At 42.5% G+C, this 17,844-nt stretch overlaps 1 protein-coding gene across 1 annotated transcript in view; it reads left to right on the top strand.

The window, feature by feature from the left end:
* LOC134909378 (maltase-glucoamylase-like) overlaps positions 1–17,844 on the top strand; it is a 395,541-nt gene that overhangs the window by 210,714 nt on the left and 166,983 nt on the right. Inside the window, exons 46-48 of the mRNA XM_063916182.1 lie at positions 1,435–1,605; positions 3,948–4,088; positions 9,635–9,832. Coding sequence (XP_063772252.1) covers positions 1,435–1,605; positions 3,948–4,088; positions 9,635–9,832 — 510 coding nt within the window. The remainder of the gene's footprint in view (positions 1–1,434; positions 1,606–3,947; positions 4,089–9,634; positions 9,833–17,844) is intronic.

Raw genomic sequence — 17,844 nt, 5'->3', positions numbered from 1 at the left:
AGCACTCCAAATATTTTTCTTGCACGAGAAAAACAGGTGCAGCTGGATAGCTTTTTTTTGGGGATAGATTTTTATAAGTGTAACAAATAGAAAATTCTTACGTGGGACAGAAATTTTACATTTCTCATGGATCATTGGATATGCCCCTATGTTCTCTTTCCCTTCTCCCTAACATTACTTATATGCACCACCTGCTCCATAAAGTAATGCTCATATACACAAACTATTAAAGCTCACACCACCATGTGTATTTTACAATATCACACCACCATTCGTAGACCTCATGGTAACAACTGAATCTTAATATTTTTTATGAATAGTTATTTATAGTTCATAAACATTACATAGTTCTTTATAGAAAATTGCTGTTAACATCAGTCCCTGTTTCTTTTATCCAAACCTAATTTTCCTGCCATCTTATCTTTATAATGGAGGAAACTGGAGCACCCAGAGGAAACCCACACAAGCACAGGGAGAACAAACAAACGCCAGATAGATAGGGCCCTGGTTTAAGTGAAATTATGATCTTAGTGTTGTGAGACAAAGACGCTCACCACTGTGCCACTATGCAATCCAACTGATATTGAACACCTAATATTATTTAACATCATAACCCATTCAAACAAGCATGCAGCAATTACAGAAGACCACATTTGTTTGTTCACAGCGCTGCATGCTATACTCCATAATCACTGGTGTATCTATAATGGGTGCAATACGTGCATTGCACACGGGTCCCTGAGTCCAAGGGGGGGCCACACTGCACATGCTGCACACACTTTGTGGACACTTACCGCTCTGAAGTCCCTCACCTATGGCACCAATGTTGTAGCAAATACCGGGAAAATGGAGCGGTGGCCATTTGCCCGGCGTTTGGCGTATGCACAGTAGATAAGTCACTAAAGTAGTTTGGTGGAAAAGATGGGTCAGCAGTTTGAGTGAAACTGTGGGTCAAAAGATAATATCTTTAGTACTAGTTAAAAGACTGTAGGGAAGATGGAAATATGTCAGTCGAGAGAGACAGGTTGAAGAACTGAGCTATAGGGGAGCATCAAGTTGGTGAGAAAAATATGAGAAGTTGGGAAGCAATAGGATTTAGAGAGCAGGTTTTAGGGTGAATTAATGAGTTGAGTGTAGAGACCTTGTTTACAGGAATGCAGACGAAGGTCAATGGGGTATGTGTGGGATTTGAGGAAATATCTTCATGGATGATGTTTATTCTGTCTTTGAAGTACGGTAGTTGGCAAAATAATGGGCTTTGAAGTAGGATGCGGGAGTTGGTAGAAGTGAGTTGAAGTTGTCAAAAGGTAACACTTTGAAAACATGTTAATAAATAAATAAATATGTTCACGTAATGACATTTCTGAATTGTAATAGATATGTAGAACAAAGATAAGAAACCTGACTAATATTATCTGTTTTTAATCATTTAAGAATTCCATTAGCTTGAAAGTAACACATAATAACTACATGGACCCAAATAATCTGATCTTTGATGAAATGAAAATATTTGGATTGAAAAAACCTATCATGAATATAATTGTAAGAAAAGATGGTGCAATACAACCTTCCTCTCACCAGATTTTATATGATAATGTTAACCAGGTAAGTAGAACATATATAGAAGATTATATAGATATATTGAGCAAGAATCAGGATCTCATTCTTATAAATGGCTGTTCACTTAAATGTGATAGAGGATCCCAGGGGTCAGGATGCCAGTAGTCATATGACTGACACTTGCATCTTGACAATAAGAATGCTGACAGAGGTCAGGGTAATTATTTTACCCCTCCCCTGTCCCCTACCCTAACCAGCTTGGGGTGGAGGCTAGGGCTAAGATAATGGAGGTGATAGCAAGAGCAAAGACTCAGGGGTGTTGTGGTTATGGCTAACTCCCCTCTAGTGTCTACCCCTAACCCATGGGCCATAACCCTATCTGTTACCCTGGTACTTACCTTTGGGATGTCAGCAGTCGGTGTTCTAGCACCAGGATTCTGAGTGGTGTCGGGATACCGGCAGTGATCACATGATCACCGGTACCCCGACTGCCAGGATGCTGACCGCATCCCATTCAGGTGTATATGGATGTGTCTTTATTTGTGACTCTCCTGTGTATGTGTGTCTCTTTATGTGACCCTCCCTGTCTATCAGTGATGTGAAGTCATGGTAGGCAGAGGAGACAGAGCATCCCCTTGTCATACTCCAAAGTTTTGGCTATAAACTTTTTTACAATAATACTAAGAAGATATTTATAACTTATAACATTTATATTATTCTAATCATTTGTATAGTCATACAGATGTAGCCACGCTCAATGTGTCTGCGACTAGGCACAGGCGCTCCTCATTTGCCACGATGAGCACACACACCAGCAACTGGTTGCATCTTAGTTGCACCAACACCCAGGAACATTGTATTGAGCAGCAAAAGCTGTGGCCCTGTGCAGTTACAACTAGGCAGGTTTCCTAGTTCGATAAGTAGGAGCTAAATAAAGGCTCCCCGCCTCATGCACGCTCCATCAGTACCAGCTCCATACACACATGCCTACCCAAGCCAAACCCAATGCTCAGACATGACACACCTTATATATTAAAAACAATATTATAATGCTGTATCAAATAAAAATTAAATCAACTGCAGAAACCAGTATTCATGTATAAATTAAAATCAGATAATTCTAAGTATAATAAAAAGCTCAGACTGAGGTGAAGGAATCCCCATCAATTTTGATTCTTCCTTTGCCCTGTGCCACCCCTGCATCAGTACATGTGATATTAAGATGTATTGCCTGGGGTGCACTGTCCGAAGTATACTCAGATGGCCAGTTTCTGCCCAAAGCATCCAGAGCGCTACAGCCTGTGGATTTAAGGTACCCTGCAAGCCAAATGCAGGTATAATGATGGTGGTGGGGGCAACAGTGCAGACCAAAGGGCGCTGTACCCTGGGATAAGCACACCTCGTACACCCCTAGTTACAGTCCTGTATCAATTTACTTGACAGATTAATTTTTTTAATATGAATTTACTTTACCTTAGTCTGAGATTTTTATTATAATAAATTGAATATAGCTTTATATCAACAATTGTTTCTGTACCAGATTTTTTTTTATTGTACATTATAATGTTTACTATCTAACTGCTGTCATGTTCTCATCTTTCCTCTCTAATTCTTAAGAGATGCAGAATCACTTGTACCTTATGTGTATATAAGTTATTATTTGTAAGGTATTTTATGTTTATTGTATGTATAGTGCTGTACATAAGTGGTTATATGGTATGAATGGATCAGTGGGGGAGGTCCCAAACCAGTATCTTGCCCAGGGCACCATGGGATTTTAATCCAGATCTGTGGTCAGGTAGTCAGAGGATGTGGACACCTTACTGTAAATAGCATTGGTATGCTGCAATTGATCTCTTGAGTTGAAGTACCCATGGTTAGTACTACAGTGCTACTATATTATGACTAGATATGTGCACAGACTCCTGTGTTTTGGTTTTGGTTCTAACTCATTGTCATGTTTGCTTGTTTTTAAAACAACCCGCAAGTGTTTTGTGTTTGATTTTTTATTTCTTTTTAGAACTAGATTTCTTTCAAAATCGATAAAATTTGATGCATAGAGTACAGTTAAAATAATGTAACTTGTGCCTTTTTTTTCCCTATGGTATTATAAACATCAATAACATTGATTTCCAGTTATTTCCAGTATATTTTGAACACCTCATTAATTATACATTCTCCTAAGTGAAATGGCACCTTTCAGGCTGTGGAACATTAGACATTTGTTTCTAGATTATAAAATCAAGATTCTCCAGTATGTCCGGTATAGAGTTTCTGTTAGTGATAGGCAAATAAACAATATCAATAATTGTTACCAGCACTTTTACCTAGTACTTCTTACAAAAATAAACTAATAAAATGTGCTTTTTATGCTCTCACCACTGCAGATTGCACATATAACGGCTCTTCATCTATTGTTTGGAGAATCATATACTCTGGAATTCAGTGAAAATAACAGATTTGACTGTCATCCTGATGAAAACTCAAGTCAAGAATCTTGTGAAAAACGTGGATGCATCTGGAGTAGTGTATGTACTTCATTATATAAGTTTAAGGCATACTTACCTAATCTCCCGGACGTTAAACATAGAAATATTGAATTTGAAAGCAAATAAGAACCACTTGGCCAATCTAGTCTGCCCCTTTTTTAAACATACTTTTACCTCAAACCCTGTTTGGTCCTTATTTTTTTGTAAGGATATCCTTATGTTTATATTATGCATGTTTAAATTGCTCTACTGTCTTAGCCTCTACCACCTCTAATGAGAGGCTTTTCCACTATCACCATTTCTGTAAGGTCAATATAAAATGGCTGAGAAATGTTCACCAGCACTGAGTACTTCAGAGATTATACTGTATGTAAAGTCTGTTTACTCAAAGATAACAGAGCAGATAAAATAAATAAATTCAAGATAAGTAACATTTAGGGCATATGGTAGATGTTTTGATCAAACACTTTATTTTTTCACAGTAATGTAAAATCATATGTCCACTTCAGTGGACGTCATACAATAAAAAGATTTTATACTGCATGCAAGGCTTATCCTGGCATATAGGCCTAACCTAAATATTTTTCTCATATAATAGCCATACTGTATATTCCAGTTTTGACAAATTTTAGCCTTTGTGTGAAAAATGCTAATTTTCTACAGTAGGTATGAAGCAAACTCAGAAGTAAACGAAAATATTTGTGTTAAAAATACTGAGGACATTTTTAAGTCTGGACAAATATATCTATAAATAGGAATACTAAAAAGTATTCTTTTCAACAGAAAGAAAAATAAGCAACATGATAAAAGAATAGAACCATACCAGACATTTGTTTATTTTATTTTACCTTACTCTTTTCCAAATAAATAAATAAATAAATAATTAACATTTAAAATACTGTTCCACAATAGTAGGGCCATATTTTATGTTGCAAATACATGTTGTCCGCTCAAGTGGATACGTGTAAAACTTCTTTAGTTTTATAGTTAAAAAATAAATATTTATTATTATTATTAACTCTGAAGGCTAGTTATAACCATTCAAAAAAATCTTGCATTTAATTACCATAATTCATGCATGGAAGGGTTTATTTTGATTTCAGATATACAACCAAATCTATATTTATATATATATATATATATATATATATAAGGCAAAAGGCAAAAAAGGAGATTGGCTCACTGATTGACTAATCACAAAATCTCTTATTCACAAGGCCTACAATCTTAAAACTTGGCAGGTAGCTTCTCTTTAGGTCCCAGATGCTTGCTAAGAACCAGTTTTAAAAATGTCAATGGCCAACCATGGAAAATGTCAAAAATGAATGTGTGTTTGTTTGTATGTATGTATGTATGTATGTATGTATGTATGTATGTGTGTGTGTATGTATGTATGTATGTATGTATGTATGTATGTATGCATGTATGTATGTTCCAGCATAACTCCAGAATGCCTGCAGAAATTTACATAAAACTTGGTACACATTTGACTTACAATCAGGGAACAAACACTGTGGGGTTAACACACCACTAGCACCCCTAGGGATGAGGGAGCAGCACAGAGTATTTCTGCAGACAGCATAACTCTGTAATGCCTGGATCAATTTACACCATACTTGGTACACATATGACTTACAATCTGGGAACAAACACTGTTGGGGTAAGACAGCAGCACAGAGTATATCAGGAGACAGCATAACTCCAGAATGCCTGTAGCAATTTACATCAAACTTGGTACACATATGACTTACAATCTGGGAACAAATACCGTGGGGGCAAGACACCCCTAGCACCCCTATGGGTGGACTAGCAACACAGACTATATCAGGACATGCATGATATGTCAGTGATGACTGGACTTTATATGACAATGGCAGTGACATGATGTGAGGAGGGTAATGGAGGTAGCAGAATGTCACATGCTGAGAGTCATATAGTGGGAGGAGCAGGGTCCCCAGAAGCACAGAGTATATTAGGAGATGCATGATATGTCAGACAGGACAGGGCTGCATGTGACAGGGGCAGTGACATGATGTCAGGAGGGAAATGGAGGTAGCACGAACCCACACTGAGAGTTAAATAGTGGAAGTACAGTAGCAGGGTCCCCCAGCAGCACAGACTGTATCAGGAGATGCATAATGTGCTGCGCTATATAAGAAACTGTAAATAAAATGATCATTTCACAGGGGCACTGACATGATGTGAGGAGGGGAATGGAGGCAGCAAAAAGCCACAGACTGAGAGTTGTACAGTGGAAAGATCAGGGTCCTTTGGGGGACCAAAAAGGTGTCTGGCCACTATACAATGTGGGTCAGGGAAGCAAGATATGCCTATACATTAGATCTCCAACCAACATCAATTAACGAACAACTATAATTTTAATTTACCATCCTCATCCTGTAGCAAAACACAGGTATTCAGTAAGTACTGTGAGAACTAGGAACTTCAAATTTGGACAGTAGCTTGCTTTTGTGATGTAGGCACCCACTAAGAAGGGATTTTTCAAAATTTCACCCACAAAGGGGTCAAAAGGGGTGAAATAATTCCCCCCTCACAGAGGAGAGTTAATACAACCAGCTCACTCAGCCGGGGCTATAAAGAATGCATTGTGCCAGCAATACCAAGTTGCAGAGTGGGAGGACACAATGCTCTGTTCCTGGACTTTTAGAGTAGTCCATTATTCAAATAGGGGAGCCACATCAACTGGCCCCCTAAACACTGTCAAACATTGCTGAGGGTGGCTCCCTTATTTGAATAACGGGCTGCTCTAAAACTGCCACTAGCAAGGAAGTGCAGCCTTATGGTTCAGAAGATTTTTTGATGAGTCAGTGGTATTTGCCTTTTTTATATATAGATTTCAGATATACTATAAGTACTAAACCAACCTATTTCCAGTCAGGAGAGGATAGTGTCTCAATTATCAGAGGTTAACCTGTCACTTGAACTAAACACTGCCGAACCTCACAAAGAGCATTAGGAGTAAAGGAGACATAGATATTTTGACTCATAAATGCCTTAAAGGAAAGCTTTATAGTCAGCAACTGCTTATCTGCTGTGTAAAGGGTACCGACAGCTCTCCCTGTGTCCTTAAGTGGTCTGCAAAAATCTTTACCTTTTTACAAAATCTTTACCTTTTTACCTCAAAGGAGGAGCCCTAATGAGAGTGAGAAGCTAAGCAAGGAGACCTAGGGCCCCTTGGAATAGAGTCAGCCTATCCCTGCAAACCTTACATATTTAACATACAGTGGGTGGAGCTTGTCCTGTTTTCACAGCATTTACAGCACTGAGGGGCAGATGTATTAACCTGGAGAAAGCATAAGGAAGGCATAAACCATCACTGATAATGGCACCATCCAATCAGCTCCATTATGTAAATTAACTGTTAGGATCTGATTGGTTGGTGCCTTTATCACCTTGCACATATCACTGGTTTATCACTTCCTTATGCCTTCTCCAGGTTAATACATCTGCCCCTGAGCAGGGCAGCATTAGAGGGGGGGCGGGGAAGAGAAGGAGTGGATTATTCTCCTCAGCATCATCCTTTTGACAGCATCAATCCGGGGAATGCCCATCCGGAGGTACGGCCTGACAAAGATTGGCAGCGGCGGGCAGAGCATGTCCTGTTGTTTGTCTAATCAGTTTACCAGAAAGTCCTTCAAATTTAAAGTTATACACATGGAAATGCTTGAAATTCTGTAGCAAAGCACTGGTTTTCAGTTAGTATCTTATAAAGGTAACTGAACAGAGAATCCCTTATGGTCAGTCAGCTGAAACTGTACTCTACTGCTATAATATAAATACTGTCCTATAAAATACATATAATACAGGTTGAGTATCCCATTTCCAAATATTCCGAAATACGGAATATTCCGAAATACAGATTTTTTTGAGTGAGCGTGAGATAGTGAAACCTTTGTTTTTTGATGGCTCAATGTACACAAACTTTGTTTATTACACAAAGTTATTAAAAATATTGTATTATAAGACCTTCAGGCTGTGTGTATAAGGTGTATATGAAACATAAATGAATTGTGTGAATGTAGATACACTTTGTTCAATGCACAAAGTTACAAAAAATATTGGCTAAAATTACCTTCCGGCTGTGTGTATAAGGTGTATATGTAACAAAAATGCATTCTGTGCTTAGATTTAGGTCCCATCACCATGATATCTCATTATGGTATGCAATTATTCCAAAATACGGAAAAATCTGATATCCAAAATACCTCTGGTCTTAAGCATTTTGGATAAGGAATACTCAACCTGTACTACTAGGTGCAAATTGTTTTCAATGCTATTTATATAGAGTATGCAACCATATTGTCGACGGTCACTATGTTGACATTCATGCACATATATTTAGAATGTTGACACCTGGAAAATGCTTGGACAAAATGTTGACAAATGAAATAATAATGTAGTGAAAATGTTGACATGACCATTAGGATTAGGTTTAGGTTTAGGGGTAGGGTTAATGATAGGGTTAAGGTTACACTTACCTTAGGAACACTTGAACCTCAGGTTTTCTTCACATACATCTAAGATGGGTTTGAGGAAGAAGTAGATGTATACAGTATTTATGAAAGTGCAGTTTTCAAATGTTGGGATGTTGCTCCTAGCAACCAAACAAATTCTACTTAAAATTCATCTAGCACCGTCCAGAAGATAATAGCCAGAATCTTATTGGTTGCTTTGGGCAACATCTGCACGTTTCAAAACCCGCACTTTAGTAACTATACCCTGTAGTGTCACCTTCTGGTTTTTGATCAAGATACTGTTGTGATTGCTTTCAATTTAACATAATAAATAATAAATGCAGTTATTGATTGACAATGTATGATATCAGTGCTTTATGTCACATGAATGAAATGTATATACAGGTAAAAAAAATGATCTCCCCTACCCAATTCATTTGTTAGAAAAACCCTGTTTTTCTTGTGAAAATACATAGGATCCGTGAAAAGCCACAGACCTATGTATTTTTGTTGCACTTATAATGTATACAATAGTCACTTATCGAGGATTTGGCTGCGTTTGCCTTCCTCAGGTGAAACCAATCCCTGATAAGTGCCGGCATTGGGAGATAAGCGCCGGCTATCAGGCCTCTGGTTAACCATTTAGCCATGGTAAATTACAACAGTCAATTGGATACCGCCTTATGTGTGTGAAAACTAAACACATTATTAAGGGAGAGATTCTAAAGAAAAGCATAGATTTGAAATCCCTTAGCAATCAGACATTTGCTTTAATTGTCAAACTTGCATTTGTCAACATTAGCTGCTGATTGGTTGCTCTGGGTTACTTTTACATTTGCAAAGTGTATGTTGTTAAATAACAGTGTTATTAATAATCTGACTAGTACTTTCTGCACCACATTTGCCTTATTACCTATTAAGAGTGAATCAGTGTTGCTGAAATAAAGGTTGTAGTAATAGATTATTGATATTGATTATTGATATTTCCTTTTATATTTTCCTTATATTGAATACACATATTTCAAACACTAAAAATTATTTGCATTTTGAAAGAACATGTTATGTTCATATCTAATTTTTATGTTTTTTATGTTTTGCTTTGGTTTGTAGGCTGACAATCCAGGAGTTCCATTCTGTTTCTATCCAAGCAGTTTTGGCTATAATGCCAGCAATGTACAAACCACAGCTACAGGCATTACAGCTAATCTACAAAACGCACAGTCGTTCTTACGTTATGACATATCTCCGCCAATAGAAAACCTTCATTTGTCTGTTGTGTATCATGAAAATAATATGCTCCAATTTAAGGTAAATATATGACTTGATTATTCTGTCAATTTTATTAACAAAGATTTCAGAAACATTTTGATAATTTTTTTAGTTTGTCAATGCAGTTATTGCATGTGATCTTTTTTTATTATTATTTGTTTTACTGTGCCTTTACCATCCCTTAACCATGCCTTTACATTGCTTTTACTATGCATTCACCATGCCTTTACAATCACTTCCATGCCTTCACCATGCCTTTACTAGGTTCAGGATGATATACTGGCAGCTGGGATGACAGCCGTCAGTATAACAGCAATGGCATCCCAGCCGTCAGTCTACTGGAGGCAGGGCAAGAGCAAAGAGTCCCCTTGTGGGCTCGCTGAACATGCTACAGGTTAAATTCCCACGAGTGGGAATAGCCCCTGTTAGCTGGGATTTCGGCTGGCAGTATTGTCAGTGGTTGCGATTACGGCATCGGTATCCTGACCTCCGGAATCCTGACCATCAGCAACTTAATTGCATCCCTCTTTACCATGCCTTTACCATCCTTTTACCATGCCTTTTCCATAACTTTACCATGCCTTTACCATAACTTTACCATGCCTTTGTCATGCCTTTAAATGCAACATACCATAAAGATGTAGCAGAATTTATTGCAGTGCAAGATATTTAATGTTTGTGGCATATCTGTGCTATTTTATTGTTGGTTATGTTAGTAATGTATAGCTAAAAACAGTTGAAAACAGGGAGATTCCAATTACAATACTGATATAAAATAAAATATTGAAACAAAAACAATAGTGGTGGTGAGCGCTAGTGTGCTAATTGTGAAGTACTCAACAATCACCTGTAAAATACCATCACAGACTGCAGCTGTAAGATTTGAGGAGCTATACCTCAGAGAAAGTTAGAAGTATTGTGAAAAAAGGAGTGCCGTATGTCAGGATATTCACTTAAAAAAAATAATAATTAAAATAGTATAGACACACTTACATGAAACATATAATAAAATACAATTGATGTCAGCAGATTATATCAATGTAAACTCAATCTAACCACTGCAAGTGAATCCTTCATTATGCTGAGTTGTAACATTTCCTACAGTCTAATGTAACATTCTACTGTTTATCTAACTGCAACATGATCAGTTAGGTAAAGAACAATATTTAGCTACAAAATTGATACAATAAAGCAATTGCTTGTAAATAGTAGCGGTTCTTCAAAGTTTCATAAGTCTTTTGATAAAAGATCCTTTGAAATGAACACATGCAGTCAGGGCCGGTGCAAGGTTTCTCGGCACCCTAGGCAAAATTTCTGCCTACACCCCCCCCCCCCCCCATCCTCCCGGCCCTCCCCTTCCCCTGTTGCTTGGACAGTGGAGTGATAACGTTATCTAGAGGCTGTGTTAACAGTATGTTGATCCTCCTGAAGCAGCCAAATAACAGCAAAAGAAAACCTGACAAATATTATATTAAATGCACACAAGTTAAAAAGCATCCAGCCCCACATCCATATATAGTATAATACCACAGTCTGTAGTTTTATACAGTATTATAGATAGGCACCAGGGTTGTTACTAGAACTTTGTGGCAGTGACGTGCGGTGAGGTCATTGGCTGGGGAGGCACTGAGATTTTATATATAATATATATATATATACATACATATACACACACACATACATATACAGTGGTCGAAGTGGACATTTTGAAGTGGGGGTATGAAAAAGTGAAGGTTGCAATTATGCGCGCGCCTCCAGAAGAGGGGGTGTGGCCATTTAAATGGGGGCGTGTCCTTCAGTGTATTAGGACCCCTTATACTATCTAGAAATTCTTATACTATCTAGAAATTCACATTACAGCACATGGAATGAGCCGAAATTCACACTACAGCACATGGTATGAGCCAAAATTCACACTACAGCACATGGTATGATCCGAAATTCATATTTTACCACACAGTATGAGCCAAAATTCACATTACAGCACACCGTATGAGCCGAAATTCACATTACAGCACACAGTATGAGCCGAAATTCACATTACAGCACACGGTATGAGCCGAAATTCACATTACAGCACACAGTATGAGCCGAAATTCACATTACAGCACATGGTATGATCCGAAATTCATATTTTACCACACAGTATGAGCCAAAATTCACATTACAGCACACCGTATGAGCCGAAATTCACATTACAGCACACAGTATGAGCCAAAATTCACATTACAGCACACTGTATGAGCCGAAATTCACATTATAGCACACAGTATGAGCCGAAATTCACATTACAGCACACAGTATGAGCCGAAATTCACATTACAGCACACAGTATGAGCCAAAATTCATATTTTACTACACAGTATGAGCCGAAATTCACATTACAGCACACGGTATGAGCCGAAATTCACGTTACAGAACACGCTATGACCCAAAATTTCAGATTTTACCACACTGTATGAGCCGAAATTCACATTATAGCACACGATATGACCCGAAATTCACATTACAGCATACGGTATGAGCCAAAATTCTGATTTTACCACATGGTATGAGCCGAAATTCACATTATAGCACATGGTATGAGCCGAAATTCACATTATAGCAAACGGTATGACCCACAAATCAGGGACAGGGAGAGAGAGTGACAGCAGGGACTGAGAGAGTGACAGCAGGGACTGAGAGAGTGACAGCAGGGACTGAGAGCGTGACAGCAGGGACATAGGGTAACATTACCTGATATGTGCAGCGGAGGTGCGGAAGGGACTGTGGTTGTCGGTGGCGGATGAGCCCATGGTCTGAGGGGGATGCGGCGGTACTAAGCTGTCCTTTTTCGCTGAGGTGTTGATGTCCCTCTGACCACTGCCAGTTGTGGTCTGCGGTGGTCAGCTTTCAATGGCGGTGCAGCGTGCAGAAGTGAGCACTGGTCAGCGGTGGGAGGCGGGCAGCTGTGATATAAATATATCATTTTTTTACATTTATTTTATTTATTTTTCCCTGTCCCTGCGTCCAAGTGATCTGGGGGTGAGCTGGAGTCCAAGTGATCTTGCCCAGATCACTTGGACTGCAGCTCACCCCCAGATCACTTGGACTGCAGATCACCCCCAGATCACTTGGACTGCAGGCGCAGCTCACCCCCAGATCACTTGGACTGCAGCTCGCCCCCAGATCACAAGGGGGGGAGCTGCAGTCCAAGTGATCTGGGGGTGAGCTGCCCAGACACTTGCCACCAAGCACAACTCCCCCCACCCCTCGCCTTAGTGGTCCTGGTTCCTCAGTCCCTGAGGAAGCAGATGCTGCCAGAGATGCTGAGGGCACGGAAATAGAGGTAACAGCGCTGCCTGTTGTCTCCGGAGCTGCCGCTGCTGTAGGCAACTCCAACATCGGGAGGCGCGGGGCGGCAGGGAGGGAGGGGATAGGGAGATGTGGGGTGGGAGGGAGGGGATAGCGAGACGTGGGGCGGCAGGGAGGGAGGGGATAGGGATACATGGGGTGGGAGGGGATAGGGAGACGCGGGGTGGAAGGGAGGGGATAGGGAGATGCGGGGTGGGAGGGAGGAGATAGGGAGGCGCGGGGCGGCAGGGAGGGAGGGGATAGCGAGACGTGGGGCGGCAGGGAGGGGATAGTGAGATGCGGGGTGCAAGAGAGGGGATAGGGAGACGCGGGGCGGCAGGGAGGGAGGGAATAGGGAGGCGCGGGGCGGCAGGGAGGGAGGGGATAGGGAGGCGCGGGGCGGCGGGGAGGGAGGGGATAGCGAGACGCGGGGCGGCAGTGAGGGGATAGTGAGACGCGGGGTGGGAGGGAGGGGATAGGGAGACGCGGGGCGGCAGGGAGGGAGGTGATAGGGAGGTGCGGGGCGGCGCGGAGGGAGGGGATAGCGAGACGCGGGGCGGCAGTGAGGGGATAGTGAGACGCGGGGTGGGAGGGAGAGGATAGGGAGACGCGGGGTGGCAGGGAGGGAGGGGATAGGGAGGCGCGGGGCGGCGGGGAGGGAGGGGATAGCGAGACGCGGGGCGGCAGTGAGGGGATATTGAGACGCGGGGTGGGAGGGAGGGGATAGGGAGACGCGGGGCGGCAGGGAGGGAGGGGATAGGGAGGCGCGGGGCGGCAGGGAAGGAGGGGATAGGGAGACACGGGGCGGCGGGGAGGGAGGGGATAGCAAGACGCGGGGCGGCAGTGAGGGGATAGTGAGACGCGGGGTGGGAGGGAGAGGATAGGGAGACGCGGGGCGGCAGGGAGGGAGGGGATAGGGAGGCGCGGGGTGGCGGGGAGGGAGGGGATAGCGAGACGCGGGGCGGCAGTGAGGGGATAGTGAGACACGGGGTGGGAGGGAAAGGATAGGGAGACGCGGGGCGGCAGGGAGGGAGGGGATAGGGAGGCGCGGGGCGGCGGGGAGGGAGGGGATATCGAGACGCGGGGCGGCAGTGAGGGGATAGTGAGACACGGGGTGGGAGGGAGAGGATAGGGAGACGCGGGGCGGCAGGGAGGGAGGGGATAGGGAGGCGCGGGGCGGCGGGGAGGGAGGGGATAGCGAGACGCGGGGCGGCAGTGAGGGGATAGTGAGACGCGGGGTGGGAGGGAGAGGATAGGGAGACGCGGGGCGGCAGGGAGGGAGGGGATATGGAGGCGCGGGCGACAGGGAGGGAGGGGATAGGGAGACTTCTCTTGCCTTTCAGATGCTCCAATTAAATATATTTTACAAAAAAAAGTAAGCCCAGACCAGGGGAGGCCGCGGCGAGGGTCTAGCCTGCCACAGCCGTCAGTCACCTCACCTACGCCAGTGTGTTGATTTCCCTGCTCCATGTCTCTAACAGAAATAGACGGAGCTGCGCGTATGAGAGAGCAGGTCAGGAGACGGGCGCCGCACAAGCGCACGGCATGTTCGTGCTGACGGCGCCTAGGATGCGTGTTAGGCTGTCAGTGTGGGCGGCGCCCGTCTCCTGACCTGCTCTCTCATACGCGCAGCTCCGTCTATTTCTGTTAGAGACATGGAGCAGGGAAATCAATACACTGGCGCCGGTGAGGTGACTGACGGCTGTGGCAGGCTAGACCCTCGTCGCGGCCTCCCCTGGTCTGGGCTTACTTATCAAAATATTTTTTTTTTGTAAAATATATTTAATTGGAGCATGCCGCCCTCCAGTGGCCAGCGCCCATAGGCAGCTGCCTAATGGTAGCGCCGGCCCTGCATGCAGTAAGCTTTTCGGTTAAACAGTGAAAAAAAGAAGTCTTTCCACACAATCTTCTCTCCCAGTATCCAGCTGTGATTTAGTTAACTCAATCAGTTCCAAGCTTTACTGATGAGCAGGGCTGCCATCAGAAATTGTGGGGTCCAGGACTGGACAAAATTGGCAGCCCCCCCCCCCCCCCCCCCCCCTCACTTCTTAATAATATAAATAATCACCTAACTAAACCAATCACTCAAATAAATTATTTTACAAAATAACGCTTTGTTATTGCATGCAATTTATTTTATTTCTTTTTTAGCAGATACTATGTTTGAAAGCTTAAAAAATAATTTTTAAAAATTGTGGGCTAGGTGTAATGGCCTGCAAGAGGCATATGTGGTAACACAGGCCACAGCACAAGTGCAATGCATCATTGCAATATACAGTATACCATACAAACCTGGTCTTGCTGCGCTGCATCTTCAGTCTATCACATGGACCGTGTCCCACTCTTCTGCTCCATTGCCAGCCCTGCAGGTCGGCTTCAGCCTCCTCTTCTTTCTTTCCAATCCGTTCTGCCTCTCCAGCACTGCTCCTCAATCCAGCGGGTAGCGAATCCTCTCCCCTTCACTGGCCAGCGTGGCGTGACGTCATGACATCACACCCCGCTGTACAATAAAGTTTATTGATGTACAATAAACTTTATTGTACAGGAAATGGATTGCGTGAGCTGAGATGGGGGTATCCTCTGCAGAAACTGTTGTCCCAGCGTCACCGGGAGAATGAGGCAGCCAGGCAGTCTGAGCGGCCCGGTCCCTTCACTCACTGTCAGAGTGGCCAGGCCTGGGACAAATGTACCCAGGGTACCCCCTTGATGTCGGCCCTGCCGATGAGACATATAATAAGTGCACTCCAGCAGCATCAATAGTTTCAGCAAGCTGCTGCTAAAAATCCAAACTGTAGAGGGACATCTCTGACTTTATGATTAACGGGTTCTGATATTCAGTAGCATACACGATCCTATTGGAAAGCCGCCAGAGGTCCCGCTGTTGAACTGAGATCTCAATACTCTGTGCCGGCTGAAATGTGGCACTATCTTAATCTTAAGGACAAACTGGGACCCAGGGAATTAGGGGTCTATTCATGAAGCAGTGAAAAGTGTGGAGAAGTGAGCCAGTGGAGAAGTTGCCCATGGCAACCAATCAGCATTGATGTAACATTTATAATTTGCATAATATACAATTGTATGGAGCCTCTGATTGGTTGCCATGGGTAATTTCTCCACTGGCTCACTGCTCCACACTTTTCACTGCTTCATGAATAGACCCCTTAGTGTGCTATCCCATTGTTTAGTGCTTCAGCAAAGCCGCCGGAAGTACCGTGGTAACCTGGAGTCTTGGGCTGCTGTTGCCGGGTGATATTGCTAACAGGGTAGCAATAGTTTCCCTTCGTGGAGAGGACCTTTCTCATAACCCCTTGGGTCCATGTCACAATCTATTTGGAATAGTAACCTGTGGCGAGCGAAGCGAGACACCGAGCCCAAAGTGTGCCGAGCGAAGCGAGGCCGTGAGGGTTCAATGGTGCATAGACAAACAAAAATCACCTCAAACGAACAGAGAATGGAGAAAACACTAAGGTGCTGTAAGGGCGGAAGTTCTCTCCTGCCCTCTCGTTATGTCACTTCCAGGTCCTGATCACGACGGTAACATAGACACAACCTTGCTAACAGTGTCACAGGTGCCAAGTGCAGGAGCTGGTAGCAGGATGCTTGATGTGTGGTCAGTCAGCTACTGCAGGCGTCACATGGGGGGCAATCTAAATGCGTTTCTCAGCCTCAACACTGTGTCTGTTTTTTAGAAATATGTCTCATCAGTAAAGCTTGCATCTGATTGAGTTAACTAAATCACAGCTGGATACTGGGAGAGATTAATTGTGTGGAGAGACTTTTTTTTTTTTTACTTTTTAACCGAAAAGCTTACTGCATGTGTTCATTTCAAAAGATCTTTTATCAAAAGACTTGTGAAACTTTGAAGAACCGCTACTATTTACAAGCAATTGCTTTATTGTCTCAATTTTGTAGTTAAATATTGTTATTTAACTAACCTATCATGTTGCAGTTATATAAACAGTAGAATGTTACTTTAGATTAGACTGTAGGAAACGTTACAACTCAGCATAAGGAAGGATTCACTTGCAGTGGTTAGATTGAGTTTACATTGATATAATCTGCAGACGTCAATTGTATTTTATTATATGTTTCATGTAAGTGTGTCTATACTATTTTTATTATTAAAAATTTTTTGGATTAATATCCTTATGGATGGCGCTCCTTTTTCATAATACTCCTAACATGAAATATGTTATGCAACTGAGTCACAGTCATTGCCATAGATTACACCCTATCTGTGTAGCATAATGATAAAACAGACATAAAACAATTGAAGGCTACAAGTTAATGCTCTACTTAATATTTCTGTACAGGGCCAGATTAAGGTTTATCTAAGCCCCATTCAATTAACCTGTTGGGTTCCCTACTTATAACATTGTCAATAAGATATGCTGGTGATGTTATAAGAAAGTATTATGTGTTGATTCTTCCAGCACCACAAGTGTGTTAAACACCCTGTCGTATGCCCAGTACACATTGTGTCACACAGGGACCCCTAGTTACCATACAGTATGCCACTATGCTCCTGATGCTGGTGATGTAGCTATGTATGTGGCGGCCTCAGAGCAACTGCCCTGGTCACCCTGTGGTTAATCCATCACTGTTACTATATATTAAATCTAATGTTTATTCCATACTTGCCTACTTTGAGTTTCTCCTCTCCGGGAGAAGCCTGCCAGCCCAGAGAGGAGACACTGCAGGAGACTTTGGGGGGCGGG

Source organism: Pseudophryne corroboree, chromosome 4 (assembly GCF_028390025.1).
Source record: "Pseudophryne corroboree isolate aPseCor3 chromosome 4, aPseCor3.hap2, whole genome shotgun sequence".
Classification (NCBI taxonomy): domain Eukaryota; kingdom Metazoa; phylum Chordata; class Amphibia; order Anura; family Myobatrachidae; genus Pseudophryne; species Pseudophryne corroboree.
Note: the sequence above shows the minus strand (reverse complement) of the source record. Positions and strands in the feature narration are given on the sequence as shown.